At 36.6% G+C, this 16,368-nt stretch overlaps 1 protein-coding gene across 6 annotated transcripts in view; it reads right to left on the bottom strand.

Annotated features, from left to right (window-relative positions):
* The window catches only part of GULP1 (GULP PTB domain containing engulfment adaptor 1), a 155,006-nt gene that overhangs the window by 17,891 nt on the left and 120,747 nt on the right, over nt 1–16,368 (bottom strand). For 3 of the 6 annotated variants that reach the window (XM_032692805.1, XM_032692803.1, XM_032692804.1), the window contains exons 6-9: nt 14,666–14,803; nt 12,290–12,406; nt 11,823–11,915; nt 1,727–1,951 (exon numbers count right to left, since the gene is read on the bottom strand). In XM_032692805.1, the coding sequence (XP_032548696.1) occupies nt 1,727–1,951; nt 11,823–11,915; nt 12,290–12,406; nt 14,666–14,803 (573 nt within the window). The remainder of the gene's footprint in view (nt 1–1,726; nt 1,952–11,822; nt 11,916–12,289; nt 12,407–14,665; nt 14,804–16,368) is intronic. The other 3 variants (XM_032692806.1, XM_032692808.1, XM_032692807.1) reach the window with 1 other exon arrangement.

Genomic DNA, 16,368 nt, shown 5'->3' with positions numbered 1-16,368 from the left:
GTGAGCAAAGTAACCCCAAACCCAACAATTACTATAGTTCTACAGTCATATTTGTTTCTGCATGACTCATTCCCCACTGCCACAAGTCCACTACTTCAGGACACAAGCAGGGCACAGTCCAGTCAGAACACAGGAGACACTAAAGACGATGAGATCAATTAAAGCTGAGATTGACAACCCGGAGGCAAAACTAGTTTGTATGTGCATGTTATTCCTCAGACAATGCATTCTACATTCTCTGTGTTAGAAAGACTAGACAGCCAGGTACAGGGAAAGCCTCCTACTTTCAAACAAGATTCAATTTTGCCCAAACTGCTCATGTGAAAATTTTTAAGCGCAAGTTAAATGAGTCACATGGGTCCTTTTATTCAGAATACACAGATATAAAAGCCTGGCAAGCAGGGAGCCTTTAGCACTACTTGCCCACGACAGTTCCCTAGACCTAAACTTTATTTTGGAATGCCACTTTCTTCAGTGCCTCTGCTGCAGCACTGAAGCTGCCCTCTGACAGCTCACGACACAGATTTCCAAGCCAAGTGTGTAGGTGGCCCTGAACCATCTCTATTTCTCTCTGGAGGTTCAGCAGTGGCTGCTGAGAAGCAAAGGGTGTTAATCCACAGCCTGCCACTGAAAGCAGTGTTTAATGAGGAAAAAACACTAAACCCAATCCTGCATTTGCTGTTTCTTGGAGGTTCTGTGATTCTTTGGAGTTTTGAGTTAATACTTTAATTTGGATTAAAAGTGATCCATAACTGTTCAATATCTAAAAAAACCCTCATGGGATATTTATACCCAGACATAGGGAAACATAACATGAAAAAACCTACAGTTCCATCAACATTGATGGAGAATCCCAGCGTGTCTTGCAGGTCGTAAGTGCTAATGTAGATTCTCATTATTTGCTAAGTGTTTATGGTTACGTAGAAGCTAGATTAATTTACAGCATTTATATTTAGTTTTAAATGTGTCTTTCAGGCACAAAGCAACCCCAAATACGGCATTCATTTCCTGACTATGTGCCATTTTTGTTGAAGTTACTTACTGACCCATTTTAACAGCACCGAAATAGCCAGTTTAAGTAAAACTGTAAGTAAATTAAGAAATGTGTATTTTGAATACATATGAGCACAAGAAGCATTTTTATTTAGTGAACACATGCAGGAAGCCAGGATGTTCGCCAAATACAGCCAAATATTACTTGCAAATGGAAGAAGAGTTGAGAGAATAAGCACATCAATATGAAAAAGCAGGCAATATGCCCATTTCATATTTAAGAATAATTTTCAATCTTCATTTTGCACAGTTTTTATAAAGTATGCTAAAAGTTATTTAAACGGTTAATTGCTTTTTTCTTAATTCATGGGGGAGGAAGCCCTTGAAGTAGGACCTTTAAGATTGTTTGTTTTGAAGAACTGTTCTTAAGATAAATTATTTTAACAAAAGATTGTCAGATAAAACAGATATCATTAATTAATGGACTATTTTAAACATGTTGGGGAAAAAAAGAATTTGTTTTGAGATGGGAGAGAAAAAGCTAAGTAGAAATCAGAGTAAATCTTCACAAATTCCATATTTTAGGAGTACCCATAGAGAATCTAAGATAAATCTTCTCTGTCCTTTAACCACTGTACAAAATGCACATTTTTAATGCAAGTTAATACACGACAGAGAACAAAGGAAAGCCAAAAAAAAATAAAATGAAAAAGCTTTTGCACAGCATGATTACACGAGGTCTTGGGCAGCTGTATTCACTGGTTGGTTTTGGAAGACCAGTTTTTGAAGGTGGTGGGATTAACAATCCAGGTGGTAGTCTAGAGTCAGGAGAACTCCTAGGAGTAAGCGTAATGGAAGAGATATCTAAACAAGGAGGTGAATCCTCATTGTTACACCAGAAAAAAGTAGAGGGTCTTTGAAACATATGTTCATCATTATCACACTTTATGTGCAGCAGCTGAAAAGGAATCACAGAAAAGAGAAAACATTCTGAGGGACAGAACTTGGTAAGGTCAGGGAAAGAAGAAAAAAAACAACACATTTCATACTTCCACAAAGCTGGTCAGCAACTTGCTGTTTAGTGCTATAATTACAAGATATAGAACCTGAAAACGTTTTAAAACAAAATCTAAAAGTATACCACAGTAACAGGTATTAACTCAGTATTAACTGGAAGAAAGATGACGTGCTCCTTGATCATTACACCAAATAAAATGAAGTCAGGTGTCTTTCAAATAGAGTGTGTGAGACGCACTAAAAAATGTCTAAATCCACATCATATCAGCACTCTCTCATATCTGCACATGTAAATTACCAGGTAGGGGAGAAGAGTTACTGTGGTGATTATTGTACAGGTCAGAATTTTCACTGTGCAAAGCAGGAAACATTTATATATACCATTTATATCCCTCCAGTGTTTGAAGAACAGCTCATTATTTAACTAAAATCTGACAGCAGAATTTCATGGTGCAGTAATTTTAATATTTACATTAATACTAAAATTGATTTCATTTTCCTACCTACAGAATTTAAGAATCTAAACATCTGTGGACATTAACACCTTTCTGCCATCTTTTCTGCACGGATGAATAACCACTGGAACTTGGTATTTTCAGTAGATATCTCAAAAGCTGAGGCTTGTTGCAAAGCAGAGGAATCCTCATGTCCCTACATGATGCAGGACAGAATAAAACTTGCTGCTGAGGAAATAAAAATGTTGAGGATGGCAAGATTCTCTGCATCTCTTAAGAAACCCACAGAATAGCTTCAAACAAAGGCAAATGAATAATATCTACACCATAACACAGCCAGTAAGAGCATTCACCCAAGGTGACACAGTGGGGACTGCAAGGTGACTGAATTAGCTGCCTGATGTCACTGGGGACTCTTTCACTGGATATTCCACTTCATATATATTGATTATAAACAAAAACCTATCGGTTTTTTTAACCCAAATAAGATATGTCAGCAATCCTGAAAGGTTTTCAAAATAAATGGATCTTGTCTAGGTGAAATTAGAAACAGAGAGCCTTTAGGACTGATCCTGGAAAGATAAGCAAAAAGGAAATTTCTTTAAATATTTGATTTAAAGAAGATGCCTAGCTGATCTTTCTGTTGAAGCCAAGTTACAATTTCTATATCAAAATCTGAGGAAAACAGCTCTGGACAGCTAAAACAAGGCTTTAGAGGACAGATCTTTCACAAAAGGAATTGGACACTTGTGCAGACAGTTCTCCTTGGCTACAGCCCAGAGTGACACACTCAAAATGCAGGAATTGCATCTGTGCTGTAGGTACCTGGCCTAAAAAAACCCTCTAACTGGCCAGGCTGAAGCACTGGCAGATACATGCAGTAAAAATTTTGAAGTCTGCTTTTGCTGTCTTCATAGTGTTCCACAATGGATATGTCATGATTATTTCATTAGAAGTTTGCATAACTCAGTAGAGCACGATTTAACCAATTATTTTCAACCATGTTATGTAGAAAATAAAATATTTCAAATCCTTTTAAACTGAACCTTATCATCTTTTTTCACTTTCTTTACAGATAAACCAGGCTAATGCTGTAGGTGTCCCAATTTAATAACAGTGCCATGGTTGTGATAACACCCACAAACACCACAAGATTCTCTACTCAAAATTTACAATTCAGCATTAAAAAAAAGAAAGTTTTTATCCCAATTGCAAAGAAGTAATCTCTTACTATGCTGGAATTATGAAATGGAGGGTTTGGAATGGTAACCAACAAAAAAGAAAGTAAAAACCTACAAGACATCAAATTTGGAGTATTATTTCAAAAGTATCACCAGCCTACATGTAGAAGACTTGCAATGCTACTGTGCCTTACTACCATGTAATCCTTGTTGCTATACATATCTATGGAAAAAACAGATTTCAGAATAGTAAATACTGGAAGATACCAAATAAAAACAGTCAAATTAATAAAGCAAAATATTTCCCTAAAACACGTAGAGCAAAAGAAGAGCAGTTTCCATAAGAGAGCACATACGTCACATGAAAAATCGTAGAGAAACCACAAAAATACACACAGGATGCAAAGCAGCAAAGCTATGAGAGTGATGAACAGACAGCAAATGCAGGCAATGGAAAATCTGAATACGAAACCAGAATAAACACCCTTGGTATCATTTGAGCCCTGAGCATGGAGCAGTCCCGTGTCTGATCAGGGACACTCTCAGGACATTTGGCACCACATGGGGTATCAAGCTTCCTGTGACAGTTTTGGGAATGCATCTGGTCAGTAAATGAATTTTCACTAGGAAATCTCCATTGCAGAGCTGTACAGAAGCCACCACTGGGTGTTGGGAGCTGTGCTGGGAGCACTGCTCTGCATCTTGCATCCCATGGCCCAAAAACACCTCTGAGGCTGACAGCCCCCTGCTCACAGCCCCATGGAGTCAGGCAGCCCACAGGGACAACAAGGAACTGTATTCAGCAATGGAAAATAATAATTGGAATGTCACAAAGAAAAGAAAAGCACAGAAAGTTTTAACAGGCAGGAAATATCACCAGATTAAGAAAGTGCAGGGGGTAAAAGGAAGAGACTCTCATTTTAAAGACTACAGTCTAGAAAGGGTGTCACTTCTGAAACTTAATACTCTTACACCAAATTATAAAGGAAGGAAATATAGTAAAATATATTAAATTGTCATTTTATATGGCAATTGTGTTTTTGTCTGGGGTTCCCACTGGGTAACACTTGTAGTATCAGTCGCACTGATACAACACATTCCAATTCGGGCCGCACTTCATTAACAGAAGAAAACAACATGATATCATTCTTAAAGAAATTAAAACACTAGCTCAGTGGAGTTGGTCTCTTTTATGATTGAATGTAACTATATGCACATCAAAGGATGTATTTTTGACTCACTCCACTGAGCAGATGCTGAAGTTGCACTGTTGGGCTATGTCGCTCTAGAAAACACAGCACAACTGAGATTTTGTTAATCAGGCAATCTTTTCAAATTTGTTTTTAGGTGTCTCAAGACATTGCTTGCAATCTCTGTGTCACACCCCCTTAGGAATCACCTAAGTGTGAATTAGAATGAATTGGAAGATGTTTTTCCACCTCAGAACAGTCGGTTGGTAACGTGCAGAACTGCCACAGTGGGTGACTGCAGTGATGTCACAGGGAGCTGTGAGTCACCTTGAATTGAAAATGATGCATTTAGTTACAAAACTGCTTTTTACAAGGTGTGTCCCTGAGATTTGGGACCACTAAGAATACTTACTAATCCGTAACTTGCTAATTCATAAAGTACTGTATAAGTATTAGAAGATTCATTAATTACTGCTACATCTTCAGTTCATTTAGTACTTTTTCAGTCACATGAAATCTGACACAGGCAATTTGAAATTCCTTTTCTTTAACATCACAAATGTGAGAGAATTTTGAACCCTCATGAAGAAGTGTTCACTGAACTGAACACAGAATATTATAAATCTGAAAGAGCTGAAGATAGGTGAAGGAAAAACATGTGCATTTTCCCACTTGGCAGTCTTAATGGAAACAGGAATGAAGTGATATGCATAAACACATTCCAAAACTGTGTCCTGAAATATGCATACAGTTCCAACGTCTATCTTGGAGTTTTCCCATGAGTGTGTTAAAGCTTTTTAACGAGGGTAATAGGTGCAGGTGGCCTGTGCTTCTAGGTCACAACCAAAAAACTTGAAAAATGGTCTAATCAATCAACAGCTTTAATGCTTTGCTTAAAAATTGAGGGATTTTGCAACGCTGGCATGATAAGAGTATATATTACATATTGCTGCTTTGATAATGGAAGAACACCGTTCCTTTTGGAGCTGTTTCTCCCAGTAACTTTTCCTGCTGCCTTTCAATTCCTCTTATCTCATATTTCAGTGTTCTCCCTTTTAAGGTATTTTCCTGAATATCCCTCTTTTCTTCTATCTAACTTCAGAGTCATGAGGTTGTCACAACTTCCCTCTCTGCCTTAACCAAACTCAAAGAGAAAGCTTTAAAGGCACGCCTGGTAAATGTCAGCCAAGACCAAAACTGATTAAAAATCTCTCTTCTCATCAGAGGTTCTTTAGTGGACTACGAGGACTTACTGTTCACTGACTGTAACAATTGGGGGTGCCAAATGTACCTGACTGCTGAACCCCCTGACAAAGGCCGTGTGCTCAGCTAAACTTGGCTGCTTTTGGCAACACTAGTAATGCAAACAGCAAAATAAAAAAGAAAAAGGACATGATGTGAAACTGTGCTCCCAGGGTTGCACTGATCTCTGGAGATCCGAGGTCCTCCTGGGATACAAACTCGAGCAGTGACACCACAAGCAAACAGCGAAATGAAAATCCGATTGTCCTCACATAATCAAGACCAAATGCAAAAAAGACCAGGGACTAAAGCACTGCCAAGTCACTGGAACAGAAGAAAAGTAAACAGCAGAGATGCACAAGTAATGGAAACTTTAGCTGTACATGCAAGGCAGTGAGAGACAAAGGACACATCCCGTGCCAACATTTCCCATGGCACATGGAAGCGCAGCCATCCAGGCAAATTACTCTAAGGAAACTTCTTGGTTTGGGATAGCCAGTCCTGGACAGATCCATTCAGGAAATGAAAAAAAAGTGACACTTTCTGTTGCATAACACTTCTGCATTGGCAAACACTGACATGTTAGGGACTAACTTCTTAAAGTTCTAGGAAGACTTAAAACCATGCAAAAAAAAATGATCACTAAACAGTTTATTATTTATTGAACGTGTTGAGCAAACTTAATTCTAAATAGTTACAATATCCTGGGAGAAAAAGCGTGAGGATTGATGATTTGATGTTCAACTTTCAAAATATATTTTATGCTAAAAGATTTCATTATACAATCCAGTTTTCTCTTTTTCATTTCCAACTATGATCTCATTGCCTTAATGGCTTCTTTTATAGGTTCAGAAGGAAATTTTATTTTTCCCATACAGTCTATGAACTGACAGAAAAAGCACCTAAATTAGATTGATGTTGATTTGGCCATATGGCTAGGTTTAGAACAGCCACAGAAAAAGTTTCATAGTGATACTAATAACCAAGCAATGGGATAATTTTGATAGCAGTTTTATCCCCCAAAAGCAGAACTTTATTGTTGTCAGTGCTTTGCACCCATTTACACAGTGTAGAAATCTAAAGGGTACATAATTTTATTATTTACACGTGTAGTTTGCACCCATTTCAGTCTGCCAGTATTTTAAAATATGTCCTCAAATAAACCCTTACTTGGCCTGCCAAAAATCTGCATTACAAGCAAGAATGATCATAAAAGCAGTTTTATATTAGATTCTCCTTTGTATTTCCCAAACAAGCCTTTAACTCACACTATTTATGAACTGGAGAGAGAAAAGTCAACCTTAATTTTTTAATTATTATTACTTTCAATTTTCAAATGTGAGTGGGTTGATTTCTTTTTTTTTTAAATAGAGCAACTGGGGACTCCCAATAAGTACCCTAATATTCCAATTTATTATTATTGCATACAAAAGAATTTCATTAGAACAATTAGTAACAGAAGTTTCAGCTGGAATTCTCCCTTATGTAAAACTATCAATTCATCCAAAATATTTTTAATTATTTGCTTAAAATGAAGTTTCATCTTACAGTTCACTGCTCGCATTTCCTTCTCTGAGTTCGACCATGGATGGATTCTTGGATTAGTCCCCATGTATTATTCTTTTTACACATTTTGATGTCAAAGATCAGCAAATTAAGATATTTTAGTATTGTGTTTTGCAAACAAAGTGTTCAAAATTATTACTTAAGAATTCAAAATGTGAACACATGACCAACTCCTTTTTACAGAAGTAAATCTGTCACTAAAGACACACATTGCAGCCCAGCCTTGTGCATCTAATTTTTTCTTGGGCATCACATATCTAACGTACCATCTCTGATAAACTATACACAAAATATTTTTAAAACATTTTGGAAGTAAGAGAGGATCTGAATTTTGTCTTGACAGTATTACATTTGATCCCGAGTATGAATTTCAGCAAATGGTTTCACGTGTGTCCTCATATTTAGTTAACAAGCCTATTGTCAATGACAACAGGAAGTTCGAAAAGTTTATTTCAAATGACATGGATGTATCTACTTAGAACTGGAGCAGGTTGAGACTAGATTTTTTTTCTAAATATGCAATAGCCAAATGTTTAAAACCACACATATCCATCCACAGTTTAAAGATGCTCTCACATTCTATTTTCTTTTGATACTCAAGTGAGAACAGGAGATGCAATCTGATCTTGCTTGTGGGAAAATGGCCTGGGAATCAAAAGATTAAGCTGTCAGGGAGAAACAGAATTGGCTTGCCTTTTTTTTTTAATAAAAAACAAAAACCAAACAGTCAGCAGTGTCAAGGATCAGTGAAATAATACAAAAAAACCCTGTTGTACTTCCAATTTCTGAAGGTATTTTCTCCCCATTAAAAATTAACAGGGAGACTAATGTGTCTAGAATGATTAAAGCCACAAAAATCAATCCACTTCAGAAAGAAGAAGCAGGAGTAAAGAAATTATAGACTGTCACTGCATACAAATGGCACCATGGCTTCCCAGTTCCTGACAAGTGGGAAAGGGATTCTGTCCTGGATCAGTATTTTAGCAAATAAACCATGATAGTGACATCACTTGCTGTCTGTCACACTGTAGGTGTGATCAATTCTAAACCCCCTTAAATCTTCTCTCATGAGGAAGTAAAATACACACACCCACTGTCAACCTGAAATGACACCTGCTCAGACCTCAGGGTTTGCTGTCTCCCTTCCATGGGAAGGGATGGGGCTGGAAGGAGGAGAGGATGTGACACACAATATGATTTTAATGTTTATATTGTTGTGTTCTGTGAGTTGTCACCACAGGCCCTCACAGATGCTTTAAGTAAATACTTGTTAAATCAAGTTGCCCGTGTTGGCTGCTGAAGTGCTGAATCAACTTGGCTAATTGCCAAGTGTTTCTGTGACCAGGCAATAATCACTACAGCAGGAGCACAGTCAACAACCTGTGAGGCAGGAAAGTCCCTTCAGCACATCTGGTGAACGTTGAGAAAGCACAAACAGCATGCAAAGGACCAAATACAAAAAGGAAAGCAAAAGATACGAAAATCCAAGGTACTGTTTAAGCAGAAACAGAGGCAGCTTTATGGTGGTTATCCGCAGCTGGCTCTTGAAGATGAATGTTTCTTTACAAAGTGGTATCATGCTACTTTAAGACACGTGGTCTTTTTATCATATTAAGTATCAAATATCAGGCCTTAAACCTTCCACTGGTTACTGAACAATCCCTTTCCTAGACTTCAGCACACAGAACAGCGTCAGACTGGACTGACAGATAAGGAGCTCTGGCTGTAACAAATTAGCTAAATATAAATAAATCAAATTGCTTATTACATCTAAAAACAGCTTCAGAAAGCTCCTGTGTGGCACTGGCATCCCTGTGTAATTCAATAGTGTAGATATGAGAGCTGTAAGAAAGCTTAAAACCTACAGTTTCATAAATCTGATTTGAATCACAAGAATTATGATGTTATGTTCATAGCACCTCATACCAAGATGATCTGCAGGGAAGCAAACTCTCCCCATCCAACCTAAAGTGCTTACGAAGGGACTCAGATAAGGTATTGCTCCCCATGTTAGATATTCTACTTCATTTAAACTATTTTATTTCAGAAAATACTATCTGCAGATTTGAGAGGTGTATTCTGACAAAGTGATCCCAATAGAGATCTGCTGCTTTCTGTTTTTTAAACACAGAGCAGCAGCACAGAAATTTTTAACAACACGGTACTTATATGTTCCAAGATTAAATTCAGAAGAAACCCCAACTTATTATTTCTTTTAAAGCTAAAGTGACTTTTTCATTACAAAAATTATGTGGAAATAGAGGAAAATATTTTTTGCACCACTTTTTTTTCTAGCAGGATTTGAGATTTTGCAGAGTCGTGCTTGAAATTACAGTTGATTTGAATGAAAAGCACATAAAATGAATTGCAAACTATAGCAGGCAACCAGTTGTCTTATGAATTGTTTGGAATTTTCTTCTTTCATACCTATTTGTTGCTCACACAGTAGAAGAAGAGAAAGGTCTCATCACATCACATCCACTGCTGTTCCAGGCACTTTGACTGATGATCCTTTCAGTGGACTTCAGCTGTCTTAAATGTATTTCTCCATCCTTTTCCCTGCACTGCAGTCCCTTGCAGCAGGATTCAATCAGCCCAGGTTGCTGAGGACCATGTTCAGGGAAGTTTTGAGCATCCCCAAGAGTACAGAGAGCTCCAACCCCTGGGTATCCTGTTCTAATATTCATCCATTTACACGAATCTAATTCATGTCAGAATTGGTGCAGATATTAAACAGGTTCTGACTGCAATTCTAATCATGAGGAAACTCAGAAATTTGTGACAGGAAATGTTTTTTTTTGTTTTCATTTTAAAGATTAAGGAGTAAACAAAGCAATAAAATTAATGTGTAAACTAGCAGCTGGTAGTGATTTTTTGAAATGAATTCATTAATATCAATAATTATCAATGTTCCACAATTTTGTTGTAGCACAACTGCTATTTAAGCAGTATGCATATTCATTGTCCCAACAGTCATTAACAATAAAACAATATCTAGGGAGAGAATTTCCAAATGGTTGGTAAATTTACAAATTAAGATCTTAACTCTTTAATAAGAACTGAGACATCATTGTTTTAAAAGATACAATAAATCACAAATGACAGGATATTTTAAGTATTAATTATTAATAGTTTTCTTTATTTTTCTAAATGAAATTACCAAGTTCTTAATTAATTCAAATGAAAGGAAATGCACCTATTGCAATGGACTTGAGAGCCTGTTTAATTGAATTCAAATATCCATTTAGTTATTATACTCATAAATAAAACCAACTATAATTCCAATTGTGGAAAATAAAAATTAAAGAATCGACTGCACTGGTATTAACATCTAGCATTAAAATTGATTGCCTATCACTGAATGCTTCATAAGTGAGAAGGCATCCCATAATTTAAAACTTTTACTGTGGTAGTTACCCAGTATTTATGATTTATGGTGCTCGTCCCCTCTAAATAGATTTCAGTAAAATGAAATGGCAGTTCCTCATGAAACAACCATCTAATCAACATCAAAGGAGTGCACAGACACTACTGAAAAACTGTCATCATCATTACAAACATTTTACACTGCCCAAATTTGTAAACGTCCATTTAAAGTGAAATGATGCACATTCGGGGCAGGAATGAGGCAGTCAAAATGGACAGCTCAAAAGCAGGTTATCTTCTTCTAAGATTTTACTAGGCGCACATCAAGAAATTTTATTTATTTGCACAGCTGCTTAATACTGTACAGATAGAACACACTTGCCAGAAGAGGGAGTTGACAGAATCTGCCTGCAATGAAACCCGCATTTTTAGAGGTCCTGCCTAGATATAAAGTACTGTCCAAGTCAGTCACTTAAAAATATTCCTGTACCAGATCCTGTCAGTGTACAACAGTTTTTCATCCTCAGCTGGAATGTTTATGTGTCTACTTGAAAGAGTATTTACGGTCTTGAGGCAGCAACAAATAGGTATGACAAGGGGATTAAAGAACCACAATTTGAGAGACTGCAATTTGCACTTTTGTTGGCTTGTCACAATCTTACTGTTAGTACAACACTGCATTTCAACAGGTCTGTTACACAATCACTGTGTGTTAGTGGAATCACTGGAAGCAGCAGGGATGATAATAATGATCATAAAGGGATTATAAATTTAGAGTAACTTCAGATACGAGATTTATGCCAGGTACTTACTGGAGATGCATGTACTTGTGTTATTCTTAACTGGTTTTCCAAATCTTGAACTTTATTTTTCAGTTCTGCATTTTCTGTTTCTAATTCTTGAATCTAAAAAGCAAGTGGTTATTGGGGTAGTCATTCATTTCAACAACAGCATCCATGAACACAAGTTTCATATGAGATCTGGTGATTTAGAAGCAAGGTTTAAGTAGTTATCTAACCACAAAAAATAATTACACTTCAGTATCCTCCAGATTTCAACTTTGCTTTTCTCTTTAATGTCCTTGCAGGACAGTAAAACATAAAATACTGTTTAATAGTTATCAAGGGTTTTTGTTTTTCAGTTATCTTTTTTTGGTACCTGCTGCAATTCTTAGCAATCTGAGAATAATGCTGGAAATTAGGCTTTCATACACAGCAGGTAACACAAATATAGCAGCAGGTTCTGTTATCTCTTTAAAATAACCTAGTTCAGAACTTACCCTTTTTTGTAAACCTGCAATTTGCTTCCTTGTTTCAACGTCTTTTCCTCCGGATTCCAGGAATTTCCTATAAGCTAAGTCAAATGCTTGACCAATTGTTAAAGTTATCTCCTCTGCCTTCACATAAAACATAAGATTGAAAATAGTATGGTGAGAATATTGACATAGTTACTTTAATTTCAGATGATCACAAAATATATCCACCATGTACCATATCAAAGGGTTTGCTCAAAACATAATGAAGTCAACACCAGAAGGGAGCAAGTAAAACACTTCAACAAATACCTCGACAAAATGCTACGAAAGCAACAAAAATACTCTGGATAAAGAAGGGAAACTGGACATAAATGTAAATTAAGCCTTCATAAATACAGATAACATCCTTCAGTGCATCTTTTTCTGATGATTTCTGCAGCAAATGCAGCCTGTTCAATCATTAAATAAATTCTTTAATTGTAATGAACAATATTTTCGTGTTAATGGATATTTGATCCTTCTTGATTTTAAATTGGAATTGAACACTTATTTTTACAAGCATTATAAATCTAACTCGGCATACTGTAGGTACTGTGTTTATCTGCACAACTATTTCCAACTACAAAAAATCCAACCAAAACAAAATTTGTGTTTTCTGTGCAAAGATAATAATTTACTAGTTTTATGCTGATCACATCATATGTTCTCACATGTTTGTACAGTCATGCAGAATCTCCACTTCGAAAATAATGGGGGGTAAAATAGTGTACAAGAAGCTGATGGAGCACATTAAGGTTTCAGAAAAAAATGCTGACTTGTAGCAGGACCAATAAAAAGTGAACATATGGATACATCTTTTGCCTTAGAACTTTAGTAGAGAAAGTGAACACAGTAAGTAAGAAATTTGTAATTTTTTTAAACATTCCACCGGGGAACAAAAAATTAAAAACAATCAGAAAAAAACACTGATCTGGTTAAGCTAAATAAGAACTTCCTCTTCTTTATTGAAATTAAAACCTGAAATTGGCTGCTACTTGTGAAAGTAGAGCATTCTGCTCAAAGAGAAGAACATTTTTCCTTTGCTACCTGGAAGAACACGAAAGGCTGGATGTACAAAAATGGTACAGAAGGTGATGCTCCCAGCCTTTTATATAATCCTAACTTCTCAGAGGGATGAAGGTGGGATGAAATGAAAAGTATAAACTGAGCTGGGATCCTTTGGAATTCGAGAGTACTAATGAACAAACAGTGAAACAGAGAAAAAAAGTACAGTGAAATATCAGGTAGGAGAGAAGAAAAAACAATTCATTAGTCATGAAATACTCATAAAAATGGTGTTAGTGCACAGAGACTTTGAGGGCAATTGAAAATCACTGGAATGTGAGAAAAAGAGGGGCAAGGTAGAAATCTGAAGAGAAATTAGGAGAAATGAACAGGTGTGTCTAGCAATTCCAAATGATACCTACTGAAGGCACTGGAGCAATGCAGGTGAACAACAAAATAATCAGAAACACTGAGAAGTAACACATAATGCTACATAATCGTGTTTAAAGAGAAAGGAACGTGTATCTTTTTTCTAAAAAATATAATTTCATTTGTAGGGTATCTCAGTTACTTCAAAATAAAACAAAAAAAAGAAACTTGAGATTACTAAACCATCCCTTTTCAATGTTGATTCGGTTGGTTTTAGTTGTCAATCACTTCCTTCCAGGGTGACCCTGTTTCAGCTAGACACCATTTTCTTAATTTCCTGTCCTAAAGTATTATTTTTTTTATTTTTGTTTTTGCTGTTGCACATTTTTGAATGGCTGCCCTGCTCTGTCTCAGACACAAGAGCATTTCAGTAGTTGGTGCAATGAATTTTCTTGTTGCATGTCCTGGGATCAACAACCTTGAGAGATGTGGTGGGGACGGGTGCACAGAGAAGGGAGAACCTTGAGTTTTTTTAAAAAACGAAACAAAACAAAACAAAACCACAGGAAAACCAACAACAAAAAAACACCCCCAAAAAATTGAGACAGACATGCCAGCAGAAAAGCCTGAAAGGGTATCTCAGCCACAGGGTTGCAGCAATCTCCCCAAAACAGTCGTGCAAACATTTCTAGCTTGGTGGGATGGAGCCTGTTCTCCAGGAGCATTGCAGATGCTTCTCCCAGAGTGTTGAGCTGAGTGGTAAGAACAATTGTACCAGAAAACCACCTCAGGCCATGGAAGAAAGATACTCTTCTTTAAATCAATGCATCTAAGTCTTGAGACACTACATGGACGTGAAAAATTCAACCGCTGTGCCCCGGTGAAAAGGCACGTGAAAAGTGCCTTTATTTCATGAACCTTTCCTGCTTTGTTCCAACCAGGCCAATCAACACAACAGCCACCTTGCAAAGCATCTTGCATACTTACACACTTTTCACTGTCAAATACATAGCACAGGTGCTTATTGGATTCCGAGTCTTTGCATATGAAAGTAAATATTCTCTTGTCGGTTTTATCATCAGCACAAAACGATATCCTATGGAGCTGGCAGTTGTGCTGGACCTCCTGCAAATAAACAGAAATTTAATTTTTCAGATATTACTATACATGCTTAGGATAAAAGAATTAAAAGCACAAAGTAAATCTCTGTTCAGGTACCTAAATGTGAACAAGCTGCAGTGACAGTTTTAAATGTCTCTCACTGTACATGAGAGTGCCTGAAAATAGACTTAAAGTACAACAGAAGTTAGCAAACTCATCTCCTAAAAAATGCTCGTATTTGTACTGAATGTAAACAGGAAGTTTTTATTTGGACAGAATTTGTCTGGAAGCGTTTATTTGGACAGTAATTTCTGCGCTAGAAAATTGGTTTTACTGTTGCCTTGTGTCCCTGTGCAATTTATTGAGAGCCTGATTATGTAAAATAATCTGTTCTTTTTCCAGGTGCACACCATATTCAGATTTCGTCATCTCCCAAGGTTTGTTAAAGTGATTTTACTGAAATGAGTCCTTACCTTGCTTCCTAAAATATAGAAAACAGAAATAAAATGACTTTGTTACCCAAATACAGGGGCACAGAGAAATAAATTTCACATCTAAATAATTTCTTACTTGGGGTGCAACATAAGCAGCTTTTAAACATTATTATTTGTATATCTTTGCTACTATATTTTGTTTTCCATTAAAAAGCAACTTCAAGCTGTTTAAAAAGTGGTGGCGATGCTCTTCAGATGAGAGAGCTTGAAAAGACTGAAATAAACTATCTCAACCATTTTTTTGGTTGTTTTTCTTCACCAAGTCTCTTCTTGGTATTTTATTTTATTTGGCTTATTACATGGGAAAGAAGCATTTGCTTTAAAGGAAAATATGTCGTTTAGATGTGAGCTATTATCTCTTAAAAAAAAGAAAGCCTCTGTGCAGCCCTGGGGTTCCCAGATTGCTGCAAGCTCATAAACAAAGGCATGTCCCCTCAGCACACAATTATGTAGCCAAAAAATGCACCATGTGGGCAATCTTTCCCCCTTCCCCAACTGAGTTCATTTTCTCAGTCTTTAGAGAAAATGTTCTTAGCTCTTCCTCTGTATATTCTACTTCTCCCATGTCCCAAATCTCTCTTATTTAACCTCCTTCTCTCATAGCTCTTTAACACTCACAAAGAATAACACAGGCTTCTCCTGACACTCGGGTTTACAGATCCATATAACTGTATTATCTTATTTAAGGACAGAACCACTTTTCTGTAATCCTCCCTTTTTTGAGTGCCAAGTATAGAGCCAGGTCCTGATACATGATCAGGCCTCTTGTTTCTACTGCAATTAATAGTCATCATGTGAATATAAACCAATATTCCTCTGTAACAATACCGAAGAGATTTGTTTCCACAACACACCCCAAAAAGTTATTCTGATTAGTGATAACATGGAATTCAAGTAATTTCCTAAAGCACCTATAAATTGTACAGAAAGAAGGAAAACTTGATTCAAATTTATACTTACATGTAGCTTTCAGCAACAAAGTGGGGGAGCTAAAAAGACTACTCACAGTTGATTACTAGTGGAGTTGTAATGACAGCATTGCTAAGATATTAGAATGTTTCTACTCCCCCAGGAACATCTATCCCACAGCTTTCT

This window comes from Chiroxiphia lanceolata, chromosome 7 (genome assembly GCF_009829145.1).
Source record: "Chiroxiphia lanceolata isolate bChiLan1 chromosome 7, bChiLan1.pri, whole genome shotgun sequence".
NCBI classification, from domain to species: domain Eukaryota; kingdom Metazoa; phylum Chordata; class Aves; order Passeriformes; family Pipridae; genus Chiroxiphia; species Chiroxiphia lanceolata.
Note: the sequence above shows the minus strand (reverse complement) of the source record. Positions and strands in the feature narration are given on the sequence as shown.